At 45.7% G+C, this 18,287-nt stretch overlaps 1 protein-coding gene across 3 annotated transcripts in view; it reads left to right on the plus strand.

Annotated features, from left to right (window-relative positions):
- Nucleotides 1-744: 744 nt before the first annotated feature.
- Nucleotides 745-18,287, plus strand: part of LOC109886001 (cytoplasmic FMR1-interacting protein 1 homolog) — a 132,158-nt gene continuing 114,615 nt past the window's right edge. The window contains exons 1-3 of one of the 3 annotated variants that reach the window (XM_031822269.1): nt 745-962; nt 14,286-14,403; nt 14,652-14,741. In XM_031822269.1, the coding sequence (XP_031678129.1) occupies nt 14,287-14,403; nt 14,652-14,741 (207 nt within the window). In that variant the 5' untranslated portion in view covers nt 745-962; nt 14,286. Of the gene's footprint in view, nt 963-14,285; nt 14,404-14,437; nt 14,468-14,651; nt 14,742-15,444; nt 15,469-18,287 lie in introns of those variants that run through there. The other 2 variants (XM_031822270.1, XM_031822271.1) reach the window with 2 other exon arrangements.

The raw sequence follows: 18,287 nt of genomic DNA on the forward strand, positions 1-18,287 counted from the left end.
GGTATATAGATGTTAGATGGTGGTATGTAATAGTGGTATATAGATGGGGGTATATAGATGGTGTTATGTAATAGTGGTATATAGATGGTGGTGTGTAATAGTGGTATATAGATGGTGGTATGTAATAGTGGTATATAGATGGTGGTATGTAATAGTGGTATATAGATGGTGGTATGTAATAGTGGTATATAGATGGTGGTATGTAATAGTGGTATATAGATGGGGGTATGTAATAGTGGTATATAGATGGGGGTATGTAATAGTGGTATATAGATGGTGGTATGTAATAGTGGTACATAGATGGTGGTATGTAATAGTGGTACATAGATGGTGGTATGTAATAGTGGTATATAGATGGGGGTATGTAATAGTGGTATATAGATGGGGGTATGTAATAGTGGTATATAGATGGGGGTATGTAATAGTGGTACATAGATGTTAGTTGGTGGTATGTAATAGTGGTATATAGTTGGTGGTATGTAATAGTGGTATATAGATGTTGGTGGTATGTAATAGTGGTATGTAATAGTGGTATGTAATAGTGGTATATAGATGGGGGTATGTAATAGTGGTATATAGATGTTGGTGGTATGTAATAGTGGTATATAGATGGTGGTAATTTGTAATAGTGTAATTTTTCACAAACCGTATCGTGATTAACCACACACTCCTGCACAGTAGGTGGCAGCAAGTACAAACAAATATACGAATTCCATGATAACAAAGAAGAAAAACATTTTCTTTGGTTCAGTCAATGGGACAGAAACTCCCTGCTCTGCACAAATCCTCGCCTGCTGCCTCTGTTACACTGACAAGGGAAGAAGATTTCACTGACTACAAACTGGGATATCCTCGCTTTTCATACACCATTGCGTCCCAGGAGCGTCCATATTGTGAATAGTAGTTTTAGAAGGGTTTTTAATTTGGTTAAGAGGACCAAATTCCCAGGAGAATAACTTGGGGTGAGTAGGTAGTTACTATACTATAGTCAGCTGGGGACATTTACACTGTGTTGTGACTGACGTTATCTATCGCCTCAAACTCTCTGGGATGTTTCTTTATGGGTGTTGTCTTTTGTGTATTCGCCTTGTTTTATTAGTTATGGGTTTTGTGCACAAGAAACGTAGCGTTTTATCTTATTTATACGGCAAAAAATAAATAGGTATGTGTTTATTGTGTTGATTCATGAAAGAAAAGGCATGTAGATAAACCGCACATTCATTTTCCTTGTCTAAAGCTCTACTGTGGGCCCGATTTACTGAGCGACTAATCAGACTAGTTAGGATCTTGGCACACGCAACAGGCTGCTCTCCTGCTCAGGAATCAGACGTATATCCGCACTTCAGGAGTCAGTCTCATACAGGCGAGTCAAACGGGCAGGAATCAGACACATATCCGCACTTCAGGAGTCAGTCTCATACAGGCGAGTCAAACGGACAGGAATCATTTTCAAACAAATCATGGTTGTTGACTGACAAACCAATGACAAAAGACAACGTTAAACCAGTTCTCCAAATAATTGACTGTTATATTGAGGATTAGAGATTTCAAAGTCAACATTTTATGATTATTTCTGAACTAAAGTCATGCCCATTGCTCTGCAAAATGAGATGTTAAAGGGGTGGAATGTATTTGAACCAGATCTCTGTTAGGTAAATGATGGAACTAAATGTCTTTGTTGATGTGTGTTGACAAGGGCTGTGCAGTAGGTCTTAGTTACCCTCCAGCAAGGATCTTAGTTTGTGTGTTTGCTCAGCGACTTCCTTCCTTGTATGATCAGGCAAAGCGCAGTAGAGAGAGGGGGGAGAGTTGCTGTTTTAGGAGAAGTGAAAGATTGCATCTGTAGATGGGGGAGGGGGCCGACAGGACCCCGGTATATCTGGGCCCCGGTATATATGGGCCCCGGTATATCTGGGCTAATCGGAATGGCCGATTAATTCGGGCCGAATTCAGGTTTTCATAACAATCGGAAATCGGCATTCCATTTTTTTTTTTTACACCTTTATTTAACTAGACAAGTCAGTTAAGAACACATTCTTTTTTTCAATGACGGCCTATGAACAGTGGGTTAACTGCCTCGTTCAGGGGCAGAATGACAGATTTCCACCTTGTCAGCTCGGGGGATTCAATCTCCAGTCACTTCTGTAGAACAGAACTTGCGCAGCTGCAATAAGTTAGCAGTATGTCAGAGTGAACGAACCCCCATGTCAGAAATATATAAGGTGTGAAATCACAATAAACTCCTGCTGTCAAAATAACCAGTATGAAACCCCTGTAAATGAATGGACGGACAAGCGGAGTATGTATCCTACCCTCCACCAAAACAAATCCAGAACCAGACCAAGCTGCAGTATAACCCAGGACCAGGCTTCACCAGAACCAGAGTCTTTGGGTGTGAGAGGAGAGTTTATTTCCAACAGAGCCTTTATCTGACCCTAACCCTGACCCTAACACTGACCCTAACCCTGACCCTAACCCTGACCCTAACACTAACCCTGACCCTAACACTAACCCTGATCCTAACCCTGACCCTAACCCTGACCCTAAACCTAACCCTATAACCTGACCCTATAACCCTAACACTAACCCTGACCCTAACCCTATAACCCTGACCCTAACCCTGATCCTATAACCCTGACTCTAACCCTATAACCCTGACCCTAACCCTATAACCCTGACCCTAACCCTAACCCTATAACCCTGACCCTAACCCTATAACCTGACCCTATAACCCTGACCCTAACCCTGACCCTAACCCTGATCCTAACCCTATAACCCTAACCCTATAACCCTAACCCTGACCCTATAACCCTGACCATAACCCTGACCCTAACCCTATAACCCTGACCCTAACCCTGATCCTAACCCTATAACCCTAACCCTGACCCTATAACCCTGACCCTAACCCTGATCCTAACCCTAACCCTATAACCCTGACCCTAACCCTGATCCTAACCCTAACCCTATATCCCTAACCCTGACCCTATAACCCTAACCCTAACCCTGACCCTGGCCCTAAGACAATCCACGTCCTGCTAGTGCAGTACTGCGTGTCTCTGCTTCCGTGCACAGGAATATGAATGAGTCATTTGACATATGTTCTAACCCTGACCCTAACCCTGATCCTAACCCTGACCCTATAACCCTGACCCTATAACCCTGACCCTAACCCTGACCCTATAACCCTGACCCTAACCCTAACCCTATAACCCTGACCCTATCTAGAGAGAGAGTCCTATCTAACCCAACTAGCCAGCTTTACTCCGGTTCCTGTCTGTTAAGGCGTCTGCGTGCTTCCCAGCCGAAACAGTTTGTGCGTTATGATGACATTTAGTGAAGTTCGGAAACAAGCTGAAGTCAGTAGTGGGAGGTCCACCCCCCTCCGTCTGTGATTGGTCAGCAGGGATTCTTCAATTAAGTATTTGTCATTCAATGAGAGACGGCTCATTTTCATGCACATGTTTTCATTGAGAAATACTGAACCAAACATTACTAGTTAGATGTCAAATTGAGCAACTAAGATCTCCTTGGCAAAAAGTTTTAAATGAATGGCAAATTTCTTGAGTTATCTTAGATTAATTCAGACTATTTTGGCTACGGTGTCTCAAAATGGACAAACAGCTTGAAAAACAACAATATAACTAAGGTCTTTTAAGGTAGTATGCAAGCACATTCGTTCAGGTCGCCAGCTGAACTGAAGCATGAGGACGCCTTTACTCTGCTCTGGGGCTGCTTTCCAAACTGCACGCTATTCCCTATATAGTGCACTACTTTACACCAGAGTCCTCTGTGTCCACAGAGCCTGTCTGTCTCAGTTAGGGCTAGCTGTGTCCCCAGAGCCTGTCTGTCTCAGTTAGGGCTAGCTGTGTCCCCAGAGCCTGTCTGTCTGTCTCAGTTAGGGCTAGCTGTGTCCCCAGAGCCTGTCTGTCTGTCTCAGTTAGGGCTAGCTGTGTCCCCAGAGCCTGTCTGTCTGTCTCAGTTAGGGCTAGCTGTGTCCCCAGAGCCTGTCTGTCTGTCTCAGTTAGGGCTAGCTGTGTCCCCAGAGCCTGTCTGTCTCAGTTAGGGCTAGCTGTGTCCCCAGAGCCTGTCTGTCTCAGTTAGGGCTAGCTGTGTCCCCAGAGCCTGTCTGTCTCAGTTAGGGCTAGCTGTGTCCCCAGAGCCTGTCTGTCTCAGTTAGGGCTAGCTGTGTCCCCAGAGCCTGTCTGTCTGTCTCAGTTAGGGCTAGCTGTGTCCCCAGAGCCTGTCTGTCTGTCTCAGTTAGGGCTAGCTGTGTCCCCAGAGCCTGTCTGTCTGTCTCAGTTAGGGCTAGCTGTGTCCCCAGAGCCTGTCTGTCTGTCTCAGTTAGGGCTAGCTGTGTCCCCAGAGCCTGTCTGTCTGTCTCAGTTAGGGCTAGCTGTGTCCCCAGAGCCTGTCTGTCTGTCTCAGTTAGGGCTAGCTGTGTCCCCAGAGCCTGTCTGTCTGTCTCAGTTAGGGCTAGCTGTGTCCCCAGAGCCTGTCTGTCTGTCTCAGTTAGGGCTAGCTGTGTCCCCAGAGCCTGTCTGTTTGTCTCAGTTAGGGCTAGCTGTGTCCCCAGAGCCTGTCTGTCTGTCTCAGTTAGGGCTAGCTGTGTCCCCAGAGCCTGTCTGTCTGTCTCAGTTAGGGCTAGCTGTGTCCCCAGAGCCTGTCTGTCTGTCTCAGTTAGGGCTAGCTGTGTCCCCAGAGCCTGTCTGTCTCAGTTAGGGCTAGCTGTGTCCCCAGAGCCTGTCTGTCTCAGTTAGGGCTAGCTGTGTCCCCAGAGCCTGTCTGTCTCAGTTAGGGCTAGCTGTGTCCCCAGAGCCTGTCTGTCTCAGTTAGGGCTAGCTGTGTCCCCAGAGCCTGTCTGTCTCAGTTAGGGCTAGCTGTGTCCCCAGAGCCTGTCTGTCTCAGTTAGGGCTAGCTGTGTCCCCAGAGCCTGTCTGTCTGTCTCAGTTAGGGCTAGCTGTGTCCCCAGAGCCTGTCTGTCTGTCTCAGTTAGGGCTAGCTGTGTCCCCAGAGCCTGTCTGTCTGTCTCAGTTAGGGCTAGCTGTGTCCCCAGAGCCTGTCTGTCTGTCTCAGTTAGGGCTAGCTGTGTCCCCAGAGCCTGTCTGTCTGTCTCAGTTAGGGCTAGCTGTGTCCCCAGAGCCTGTCTGTCTCAGTTAGGGCTAGCTGTGTCCCCAGAGCCTGTCTGTCTCAGTTAGGGCTAGCTGTGTCCCCAGAGCCTGTCTGTCTCAGTTAGGGCTAGCTGTGTCCCCAGAGCCTGTCTGTCTCAGTTAGGGCTAGCTGTGTCCCCAGAGCCTGTCTGTCTCAGTTAGGGCTAGCTGTGTCCACAGAGCCTGTCTGTCTCAGTTAGGGCTAGCTGTGTCCCCAGAGCCTGTCTGTCTCAGTTAGGGCTAGCTGTGCCCCAGAGCCTGTCTGTCTCAGTTAGGGCTAGCTGTGTCCCCAGAGCCTGTCTGTCTCAGTTAGGGCTAGCTGTGTCCCCAGAGCCTGTCTGTCTCAGTTAGGGCTAGCTGTGTCCCCAGAGCCTGTCTGTCTCAGTTAGGGCTAGCTGTGTCCCCAGAGCCTGTCTGTCTCAGTTAGGGCTAGCTGTGTCCCCAGAGCCTGTCTGTCTCAGTTAGGGCTAGCTGTGTCCCCAGAGCCTGTCTGTCTCAGTTAGGGCTAGCTGTGTCCACAGAGCCTGTCTGTCTCAGTTAGGGCTAGCTGTGTCCCCAGAGCCTGTCTGTCTCAGTTAGGGCTAGCTGTGTCCCCAGAGCCTGTCTGTCTCAGTTAGGGCTAGCTGTGTCCCCAGAGCCTGTCTGTCTCAGTTAGGGCTAGCTGTGTCCCCAGAGCCTGTCTGTCTCAGTTAGGGCTAGCTGTGGCTCTCTGTTTCCTGTGCTGCTTGCTCTCCCCCTCCTAGGGCTATTCCTGGTACCAGGGCAGTTAAGCCTCTTATGGGGGTAAATCCATTTGAATTCAATCACTTTTTGACAGCACCCTTTTTGATTTGAATGAAACCTTCCAGATATATTTGCTCGTTGTAGAAGTGCACAGAAAGTGACTAAAACACTAAGACCTATTTACCCCACTGTGCCATGAGATATGTCTTCATCACTGGAAAAGATACATGGTTGTGTTCGATATCATTTAAAAGCTAATCATTTATATATATATATATAAAATATATATATATATATACATTGTATTTGTCACATGCCCCGTATACAACAGTTGTAGACCTTACAGTGAAATGCTGAATACAACAGGTGTAGACCTCACAGTGAAATGCTGAATACAACAGGTGTAGACCTCACAGTGAAATGCTGAATACAACAGTTGTAGACCTTACAGTGAAATGCTGAATACAACAGGTGTAGACCTCACAGTGAAATGCTGAATACAACAGTTGTAGACCTTACAGTGAAATGCTGAATACAACAGGTGTAGACCTCACAGTGAAATGCTGAATACAACAGTTGTAGACCTTACAGTGAAATGCTGAATACAACAGGTGTAGACCTCACAGTGAAATGCTGAATACAACAGGTGTAGTAGACCTTACAGTGAAATGCTGAATACAACAGGTGTAGACCTCACAGTGAAATGCTGAATACAACAGGTGTAGTAGACCTCACAGTGAAATGCTGAATACAACAGGTGTAGTAGACCTTACAGTGAAATGCTGAATACAACAGTTGTAGACCTTACAGTGAAATGCTGAATACAACAGGTGTAGACCTCACAGTGAAATGCTGAATACAACAGTTGTAGACCTTACAGTGAAATGCTGAATACAACAGGTGTAGACCTCACAGTGAAATGCTGAATACAACAGTTGTAGACCTTACAGTGAAATGCTGAATACAACAGGTGTAGACCTCACAGTGAAATGCTGAATACAACAGGTGTAGTAGACCTTACAGTGAAATGCTGAATACAACAGGTGTAGACCTCACAGTGAAATGCTGAATACAACAGGTGTAGTAGACCTCACAGTGAAATGCTGAATACAACAGGTGTAGTAGACCTTACAGTGAAATGCTGAATACAACAGTTGTAGACCTTACAGTGAAATGCTGAATACAACAGGTGTAGTAGACCTTACAGTGAAATGCTGAATACAACAGGTGTAGACCTCACAGTGAAATGCTGAATACAACAGGTGTAGTAGACCTTACAGTGAAATGCTGAATACAACAGTTGTAGACCTTACAGTGAAATGCTGAATACAACAGTTGTAGACCTTACAGTGAAATGCTGAATACAACAGGTGTAGACCTCACAGTGAAATGCTGAATACAACAGGTGTAGTAGACCTTACAGTGAAATGCTGAATACAACAGGTGTAGACCTCACAGTGAAATGCTGAATACAACAGGTGTAGTAGACCTCACAGTGAAATGCTGAATACAACAGGTGTAGTAGACCTTACAGTGAAATGCTGAATACAACAGTTGTAGACCTTACAGTGAAATGCTGAATACAACAGGTGTAGACCTCACAGTGAAATGCTGAATACAACAGGTGTAGTAGACCTTACAGTGAAATGCTGAATACAACAGGTGTAGACCTCACAGTGAAATGCTGAATACAACAGGTGTAGTAGACCTCACAGTGAAATGCTGAATACAACAGGTGTAGTAGACCTCACAGTGAAATGCTGAATACAACAGGTGTAGTAGACCCTACAGTGAAATGCTGAATACAACAGGTGTAGTAGACCTTACAGTGAAATGCTGAATACAACAGGTGTAGTAGACCTTACAGTGAAATGCTGAATACAACAGGTGTAGTAGACCTTACAGTGAAATGCTGAATACAACAGGTGTAGTAGACCTCACAGTGAAATGCTGAATACAACAGGTGTCAATGTGGAGGCTATATACAGGGGTACAGAGTCAATGTGGAGGCTATATACAGGGTATTACGGTACAGAGTCAATGTGGAGGCTATATACAGGGGTACAGAGTCAATGTGGAGGCTATATACAGGGTATTACGGTACAGAGTCAATGTGGAGGCTATATACAGGGGATACAGAGTCAATGTATGGGGGTACCGGTTTCTCCGGGTAATATGTACATGTAGGTAGAGTTATTAAAGTGACTATGCATAGATAATAAACATTTGATTAGCTGTTCAGGAGTCTTATGGCTCGGGGGTAGAAGCTGTTGAGAAGCATTTTGGACCTAGACTCTGCGCTCCGGTACTGCTTGCCGTGTGGTAGTGGAGAGAACAGTCTATGACTTGGGTGGCTGGAGTCTTTGACAATTTATTAGGGCCTTCCTCTGACACTGCCTGGTATAGAGGTCCTGAATGGCAGGAAGCTTGGGCCCAGTGATGTTCTGGGCCGTACGCACTAGAGGTTATGTTTATGATTTTTCAATGCCGATACCGATTAATCAGCCCCGATTTTTACATGTATTTGTAACAATGACAATTACAACAATAAATGAATAAATAAACAATGAATGAACACTTTTATTTCAACATAAAACATATAATACATCAAGTAAATAATGAAACATTCCATTTGGTTTAAATAATGCAGAAACAGTGTTGGAGAAAAAAGTAAAAGTGCAATATGTGCCATGTAAAAAAGCTAACGTTTCAGTTCCTTGCTCAGAACATGAGAACATATGAAAGCTGGTGGTTCCTTTTAACATGAGACTTCAATATTCCCAGTTAAGAAGTTTTAGGTTGTAGTTATTATAGGAATTATGACGCTTAGACAATTGTTTCTATACCATTTGTATTTCATATACCTTTGACTATTGGATGTTCTTATAGGCACTTTAGTATTGCCAGTTTAATCTCAGGAGTTGATAGGCTTGAAGTCATAAACTGGAGACTCATATCTCCCCCGCTAACTTTAAGCATCAGCTGTCAGAGCAGCTTACAGATAATTGCATGTGTACATAGCCCATCTGTAAACAGCCCACCCAACTACCTCATCCCCATATTGTTATATATTGTTTTTGCACCCCAGTATCTCTACTTGCATATTCATCTTCTGCACATCTGTCACTCCAGTGTTTAATTGCGAAATTGTAATTATTTTGCCACTATGGCCTATTTATTACCTTACCTCCCTAATCCTACCTCATTTGCACACACTGTATATAGACTTTTCTATTGTGTTAGTGACTGTATGTTTGTTAATTCCATGTGTAACTTTGTGTTGTGTATGTGTCTCACTGCTTTGCTTTATCTTGGCCAGGTCGCAGTTGCAAATGAGAACTTGTTCTCAACTAGCCTACCTGGTTAAATAAAGGTGAAATAAAATAAATAAACTGTGCTGTGCTGTGCTTCAAGCATTGCTAAGAGCTGCTCGCAAACGCAGTAAAGTGCTGTTTGAATGAATGCTTACCAGCATGCTGCTGCCTACCACCGCTCAGTTAGACTGCTCTATCAAATCATATACTTAATTATAAAATAATAAACACAGAAATACAAGCCTTTGGTCATTAATATGGTCAAATCCGGAAACTATCATTTTGAAAACAAAACATTTATTCCTTCAGTGAAATACGGAACCATTCCATATTTTGTCGAACGGGTGGCATCCATAAGTCTAAATGTTGCTGTTACATTGTACAACCTTCAATGTTATGTCATAATTATGTAAAATTCTGGCAAATGAATTACGGTCTTTGTTAGGAAGAAACAGTTCGCAATGAGCCAGGCGGCCCAAACTGTTGCATTTCCCTGACTCCGCACATCCAACCCGGAAGCCAGCCGCACCAATGTGTCGGAGGAAACACCGTGCACCTGGCAACCTTGGTTAGCGTGCACTGCGCCCGGGCCGCCACATGAGTCGCTGGTGCGCGATGAGACAAGGATATTCCTACCGGCCAAGCCCTCCCTAGCCCGGACGACGCTTGGCCAATTGTGCGTCGCCCCACGGATCTCCTGGTCGCGGCCGGTTACGACAGAGCCTGGGCGCGAACCCAGAGTCTCTGGTTGCACAGCTCTGTATTTATTTTTGATGTTGATGTTTATGGTTTTTTCGCTAATGTGCTTTTGTTAAATCATCACCCATTTGGCAAAGTTGAAGTAGGCTGTGATTCGATGATAAATTAACAGGCACCTCATTGATTATATGCAACGCAGGACAAGCTAGTTAAACTAGTAATATCAGAAACCATGTGTAGTTAACTAGTGATTATGTGAAAATGTATCTTATAAAAAACTATCAGTTTAATGCTAGCTAGCAACTTACCTTGGCTCCTTGCAGCCACAAGGTCCTTTTGACGCTGCACTCGCATAACAGGTGGTCAGCCTGCCACGCAGTTTCCTCATGTAATCAGCCATAATCGGCGTCCAAAAAGGTTACCGATTGCTATGAAAACTTGAAATCAGCCCTAATTAATTGGCCATGCCAGGCAGTTGCCATACCAGGCAGTGATGCTCTCGATGGTGCAGCTGTAGAACTTTTTGAGGATCTAAGGACCCATGCCAAATCTTTTCAGTCGCCTGAGGGGGAATAGGTTTTGTCGTGCCCTCTTCTGTCTTGGTGTGTTTGGACCATGTTCGTTTGTTGGTGATGTGGACACCAAGGTACTTGAAGCTCTCAACCTGCTCCACTACAGCCCCATCGATGAGAATGGGGGCGTGCTCGGTCCTCCTTCTCCTGTAGTCCACAATCATCTCCTTTGTCTTGATCACATTGAGGGAGAGGTTGTTGTCCTTGCACCACACGGCCAGGTCTCTGACCTCCTCCCTTTAGGCTGTCTCATCGTTGTCGTGATCAGGCTTACCACTGTTGTGATGGTGTTGGAGTCTTGCCTGGCCGTGCAGTCATGAGCGAACATGGAGTACAGGAGGGGACTGAGCATGTACCCCTGAGGGGCCCCTGTGTTGAGGATCAGCGTGGCGGATGTGTTGTTACCTACCCTTACCACCTGAGGGTGGCCCATCAGGAAGTCCAGGTTCCAGTTGCAGAGGGAGGTGTTTAGTCCCAGGGTCCTTAGCTTAGTGATGAGCTTGGAGGGCACTATGGTGTTGAACCCTGAGCTGGAGTCAATGAAGAGCATTCTCACATAGGTTTTCCTTTTGTCCAGGTGTGAAAGGGCAGTATGGAGTGCAATAGAGATTGCATAATCTATGGATCTGTTGGGGCAGTATGCAAATTGGAGTGGGTCTAGGGTTTCTGAGATAATGGTGTTGATGTGAGCCATGACCAGCCTTTCAAAGCACTTCATGGCTACAGACGTGAGTGCTACGTGTCGGTAGTCATTTAGGCAGGTTACCGTAATGTTCTTGGGCACGGGCACTATGGTGGTCTGCTTAAAACATGCTGGTATTACAGACTCAGACAGGGACAGGTTGAAAATGTTAGTGAAGACAATTGCCAGTCGGTCAGCGCATGCTCAGAGTACACGTCCTGGTAATCTGCCTGGCCCTGCGGCCTTGTGAATATTGACCTGTTTAAAGGTCTTACTCACATCGGCTGCGGAGAGCGTGATCACATAGTCTTCCGAGAACAGCTGGTGCTCTCATGCATGTTACAGTGTTATTTGCTTCAAAGCGAGCATGGAAGTAGTTTAGCTCGTCTGGTAGGCTCGTGTCACTGTGCTTCCCTTTGTAGTCTGCAATGGTTTGCAAGCCCTGCCACATCAGACGAGCGTCAGATCCGCTGTAGTACGATTCGATCTCAGTCCTGTATTGACGCTTTGCCTGTTTGATGTTTCCTCGGAGGGCATAGTGGGATTTCTTATAAGCTTCCAGGTTGGAGTCCCACTCCTTGAAAGCGGCAGCTCTAGCCTTTAGCTCAGTGTGGGTTCTGCCTGTAATCCATGACTTCTGGTTTGGGGTATGTACGTATGGTTACTGTGGGGACGACGTCATCGATGCACTTATTGAAGAAGCCAGTGACTGATGTGGTGTATCCCTCAATGCAATCGGAAGAATCCCGGAACATATTCCAGTCTATGCTGCAAAATCAAATCAAAATCAAATCAAATCAAATGTATTTATATAGCCCTTCGTACATCAGCTGATATTTCAAAGTGCTGTACAGAAACCCAGCCTAAAACCCAAAACAGCAAGCAATGCAGGTGTAGAAGCACGGTGGCTAGGAAAAACTCCCTAGAAAGGCCAAAACCTAGGAAGAAACCTAGAGAGGAACCAGGCTATGTGGGGTGGCCAGTCCTGGAGATTATAACAGAACATGGCCAAGATGTTCAAATGTTCATAAATGACCAAAACTGTCCTGTAGATTAGCATCTGCTTCCTCTGATCACTTTTTTATTGATCTAGTCACTGGTGCTTCCTGCTTTAATTTTTGTGTGTAAGCAGGAATCAGGAGAATAGAATTATGGTCAGATTTGTCAAATGGAGGGTGAGGGAGAGCTTTGTATGCGTCTCTGTGTGTGAAGTAAAGGTGGTCTAGAATTATTTTCCCTCTAGTTGCACATTTATTATGTTCATAGAAATTTGGTAAAAGGGATTTAAGTTTCCCTGCATTAAAGTCCCCGGCCACTAGGAGCGCCGCCTCTGGGTGAGCGTTTGCTTATGGAAGAATACAGCTCATTCAATGCTGTCTTAGTGCCAGCCTCTGACTGTGGTGGTATGTAAACAGCTACGAAAAATAGAAGAATACAGATGAAAACTCTCTCAGTAGATAGTTGATCTACAGAATATCATTAGCTATTCTACCTCAGGCGAGCAATAGCTTGAGACTTCCTTAGATATCGTGCACCAGCTGTTATTTACAAAAATACATAGTCCTCCACCCCTTGTCTTACCAGACGCCGCTGTTCTATCCTGCCGGTACAGCGTATAACCAGCCAGCTGTATGTTGATAATGTCGTCGTTCAGCCACGGCTCCGTGAAGCATAAGATATTACAGTTTTGAATGTCCTGTTGGTAGTTTAATCTTATCTTCCGCGAGAAAGCAGTATATCTATCCTTCTCGTCGGGCTCGTCAGAGTCGTGAAAGGAAAAAAAGGATTCTGCTAGTCCGTGGTGAGTAATCACAGTCCTGATGTCTGGAAGTTATTTTCGGTCGTAAGAGACGGTCACTGCAACATTATGTACAAAATAGTAAAACAATAAGTTGCAAATAAACAAACCAAAAACACGATAGGTTGGGGACCGTCTTATCTGTGTGTTGTTGCAGCGGCATCATGTCTCTAACTCCTATATCTGTGTGTTGTTGCAGCGGCATCATGTCTCTAACTCCTATATCTGTGTGTTGTTGCAGCGGCATCATGTCTCTAACTCCTATATCTGTCTTGTTCCAGCAGCGGCATCATATCTCTAACTCCTATATCTGTCTTGTTCCAGCAGCGGCATCATATCTCTAACTCCTATATCTGTCTTGTTCCAGCAGCGGCATCATATCTCTAACTCCTATATCTGTCTTGTTCCAGCAGCGGCATCATATCTCTAACTCCTATATCTGTCTTGTTCCAGCAGCGGCATCATATCTCTAACTCCTATATCTGTTTTGTTGTTGTAGCATCATATCTCTAACTCCTATATCTGTGTGTTGTTGCAGCGGCATCATATCTCTAACTCCTATATCTGTGTGTTGTTGCAGCAGCATCATATCTCTAACTCCTATATCTGTGTGTTGTTGCAGCAGCATCATATCTCTAACTCCTCTATCTGTGTGTTGTTGCAGCGGCATCATGTCTCTAACTCCTCTATCTGTGTGTTGTTGCAGCAGCATCATGTCTCTAACTCCTCTATCTGTGTGTTGTTGCAGCAGCATCATGTCTCTAACTCCTCTATCTGTGTGTTGTTGCAGCAGCATCATGTCTCTAACTCCTATATCTGTGTGTTGTTCCAGCAGCGGCATCATGTCTCTAACTCCTCTATCTGTGTGTTGTTGCAGCGGCATCATATCTCTAACTCCTATATCTGTGTGTTGTTGAAGCATCATGTCTCTAACTCCTCTATCTGTATGTTGTTGCAGCAGCATCATGTCTCTAACTCCTATATTTGTGTGTTGTTGAAGCATCATATCTCTAACTCCTATATCTGTGTGTTGTTGAAGCATCATATCTCTAACTCCTATATCTCTTGTGTTCCAGCAGCATCATATCTCTAACTCCTATATCTGTGTGTTGTTGCAGCATCATATCTCTAACTCCTATATCTGTCTTGTTCCAGCAGCATCATGTCTCTAACTCCTATATCTGTGTGTTGTTGCAGCATCATATCTCTAACTCCTATATCTGTGTGTTCCAGCAGCATCATATCTCTAACTCCTATATCTGTATGTTCCAGCATCATATCTCTAACTCCTATATCTGTATGTTCCAGCATCATATCTCTAACTCCTATATCTGTGTGTTGTTGCTGCAGCATGGCGTCCACAGTGACCCTGGAGGATGCTCTGTCCAATGTGGACCTTCTGGAGGAGCTGCCTCTCCCAGACCAGCAGCCCTGCATCGAGCCCCTGCCCTGCTCCCTCATGTACCAGGTAAGAACTGTTCTCAGACCAGCAGCCCGGCATCGAGCCCCTGTCCTGCTCCCTCATGTACCAGGTAAGAACTGTTACCAGACCAGCAGCCCTGCATCGAGCCCCTGCCCTGCTCTCTCATGTACCAGGTAAGAACTGTTCTCAGACCAGGTAATTACAGTATTCATTTGCACCGTGTCTGTGCGCCGTGCACAGAGCAAACTGTTAGCCTTCCTTTGATTCCAATCTAACATCCCATCTCTTTGCAGCCCAACTTCAACACCAACTTCGAAGACCGTAATGCCTTTGTGACGGGGATCGCCAGATATATCGAGCAGGCCACCGTCCACTCTAGCATGGTAAGGACCTGTTCCCAGACACATCGAGCAGGCCACCGTCCACTCTAGCATGGTAAGGACCTGTTCCCAGACACATCGAGCAGGCCACCGTCCACTCTAGCATGGTAAGTACCAGTTTCCAGACACATCGAGCAGGCCACCGTCCACTCTAGCATGGTAAGTACCAGGTTCCAGACACATCGAGCAGGCCACCGTCCACTCTAGCATGGTAAGGACCTGTTTCCAGACACATCGAGCAGGCCACCGTCCACTCTAGCATGATAGGACCTGTTTCCAGATACATCGAGCAGGCCACCGTCCACTCTAGCATGGTAAGGACCTGTTCCCAGACACATTGAGCAGGCCACCGTCCACTCTAGCATGGTAAGTACCTGTTTCCAGATACATTGAGCAGGCCACCGTCCACTCTAGCATGGTAAGTACCTGGTTCCAGACACATCGAGCAGGCCACCGTCCACTCTAGCATGGTAAGGACCTGTTTCCAGACACATCGAGCAGGCCACCATCCACTCTAGCATGGTAAGTACCAGGTTCCAGACACATCGAGCAGGCCACCGTCCACTCTAGCATGGTAAGGACCTGTTTCCAGACACATCGAGCAGGCCACCGTCCACTCTAGCATGGTAAGTACCAGTTTCCAGACACATCGAGCAGGCCACCGTCCACTCTAGCATGGTAAGGACCAGGTTCCAGACACATCGAGCAGGCCACCGTCCACTCTAGCATGGTAAGTACCAGTTGCCATGTGTAGCCTCATGAATAGATTGAAAATGTATTCGTTATGCCTTTTGGAATGAATAAAATGAACTTCCTCTAAATTCTCTAGTCTGTTGATACTTCATGTGGGAAACGTAGTCCCCAGAACAGGGACAAAAGAGAGGGGTCGAGTTAGAGAGAGAGAGCTGGTGGGATGGTTTATTGGGTGAATAAGGATTTTTTAGGGTTTATATGGGTGAAATAAGGCTGAGGAGACTTGGCTGTGTCCCTGTGACAGGAACGAGGACCCAGGCCAAGCTCTTGGTCTGCATCACAAATGGCACCCTATTCCCTATATAGACCCCTATGGCTTTGGTCTAAAGCAGTGCACTATATAGGGAATAGGGCTCTGGTCTAAAGTAGTGCACTATATAGGGAATAGGGCTCTGGTCTAATGTAGTGCACTATATAGGGAATAGGGCTCTGGTCTAAAGTAGTGCACTATATAGGGAATATGGCTCTGGTCTAAAGTAGTGCACTATATAGGGAATAGGGCTCTGGTCTAAAGTAGTGCACTATATAGGGAATAGGGCTCTGGTCTGAAGTAGTGCACTATATAGGGAATAGGGCTCTGGTCTGAAGTAGTGCACTATATAGAGAACAGGGCTCTGGTCTAAAATAGTGCACTATATAGGGAATGGGGTGCCATTTGGGTGCCACGCATACCAGGTCTCTCTGCTGCACTGTGACATGTCTGCTTTAGTAGGGGAATAGTGGTGAATAGTGGTGCTTTGTACTCAATTAGTGAGGGGTAATTGATGTTGTAGAGCGCCTGCCCACCTGCCAAGGCTCTATCAAACAGCACTTTGCATGCAGCCAGCCAACCAACCAGGGACCAAGGCTGCTCTGAATGCACTGAAGCACTACAATACCTCAGCAACCTCTGAGAGAGAGGCTAGAATCTGTATTGTACCTCAGAGAGAGAGGCTAGTATCTGTATTGTACCTCAACAACCTCAGAGAGAAAGGCTAGAATCTGTATTGTGCCTCAACAACCCCAGAGAGAGGCTAGAATCTGTATTGTACCTCAACAACCTCAGAGAGAGAGGCTAGAATCTGTATTGTACCTCAGGAACCTCAGAGAGAGGCTAGTATCTGTATTGTACCTCAGGAACCTCAGAGAGAGAGAGGCTAATATCTATATTGTACCTCAACAACCTCAGAGAGAGGCTAGTATCTGTATTGTACCTCAACAACCCCAGAGAGAGTCTAGAATCTGTATTGTACCTCAGGAACCTCAGAGAGAGGCTAGTAGATGTATTGTACCTCACCAACCTCAGAGAGAGGCTAGTATCTGTATTGTACCTCACCAACCTCCAGAGAGAGAGGCTAGTATCTGTATTGTACCTCACCAACCTCAGAGAGAGAGGCTAGTAGATGTATTGTACCTCACCAACCTCAGAGAGAGAGGCTAGTAGATGTATTGTACCTCAGGAACCTCAGAGAGGCTAGTATCTGTATTGTACCTCAGGAACCTCAGAGAGAGAGGCTAGTATCTGTATTGTACCTCAGGAACCTCAGAGAGAGGCTAGTATCTGTATTGTACCTCAGGAACCTCAGAGAGAGAGGCTAGTATCTGTATTGTATCTCAGGAACCTCAGAGAGAGAGGCTAGTATCTGTATTGTACCTCAGGAACCTCAGAGAGAGAGGCTAGTATCTGTATTGTACCTCAGGAACCTCAGAGAGAGAGGCTAGTATCTGTATTGTACCTCAGGAACCTCAGAGAGAGAGGCTAGTATCTGTATTGTACCTCAGGAACCTCAGAGAGAGAGGCTAGTATCTGTATTGTACCTCAACAACCCCAGAGAGAGGCTAGTATCTGTATTGTACCTCAGGAACCTCAGAGAGGCTAGTATCTGTATTGTACCTCAGGAACCTCAGAGAGGCTAGTATCTGTATTGTACCTCAACAACCCCAGAGAGAGGCTAGTATCTGTATTGTACCTCACCAACCCCAGAGAGAGGCTAGTATCTGTATTGTACCTCACCAACCCCAGAGATAGGCTAGTATCTGTATTGTACCTCTGAGAGAGAGTGAGGCTAGTATCTGTATTGTACCTCTGAGAGAGAGTGAGGCTAGTATCTGTATTGTACCTCAGGAACCTCAGAGAGAGAGGCTAGTATCTGTATTGTACCTCAGGAACCTCAGAGAGAGAGGCTAGTATCTGTATTGTACCTCAGGAACCTCAGAGAGAGAGGCTAGTATCTGTATTGTACCTCAACAACCCCAGAGAGAGGCTAGTATCTGTATTGTACCTCAGGAACCTCAGAGAGGCTAGTATCTGTATTGTACCTCGGGAACCTCAGAGAGGCTAGTATCTGTATTGTACCTCAACAACCCTAGAGAGAGGCTAGTATCTGTATTGTACCTCACCAACCCCAGAGAGAGAGGCTAGTATCTATATTGTACCTCAACAACCCCAGAGAGAGGCTAGTATCTGTATTGTACCTCACCAACCCCAGAGAGAGGCTAGTATCTGTATTGTACCTCACCAACCCCAGAGATAGGCTAGTATCTGTATTGTACCTCTGTGAGAGAGTGAGGCTAGTATCTGTATTGTACCTCTGAGAGAGAGTGAGGCTAGTATCTGTATTGTACCTCTGAGAGAGAGTGAGGCTAGTATCTGTATTGTACCTCTGAGAGAGAGTGAGGCTAGTATCTGTATTGTACCTCAGGAACCTCAGAGAGAGAGGCTAGTATCTGTATTGTACCTCAGGAACCTCAGAGAGAGAGGCTAGTATCTGTATTGTACCTCAGGAACCTCAGAGAGAGAGGCTAGTATCTGTATTG

Source organism: Oncorhynchus kisutch, linkage group LG4 (genome assembly GCF_002021735.2).
Source record: "Oncorhynchus kisutch isolate 150728-3 linkage group LG4, Okis_V2, whole genome shotgun sequence".
NCBI lineage: Eukaryota > Metazoa > Chordata > Actinopteri > Salmoniformes > Salmonidae > Oncorhynchus > Oncorhynchus kisutch.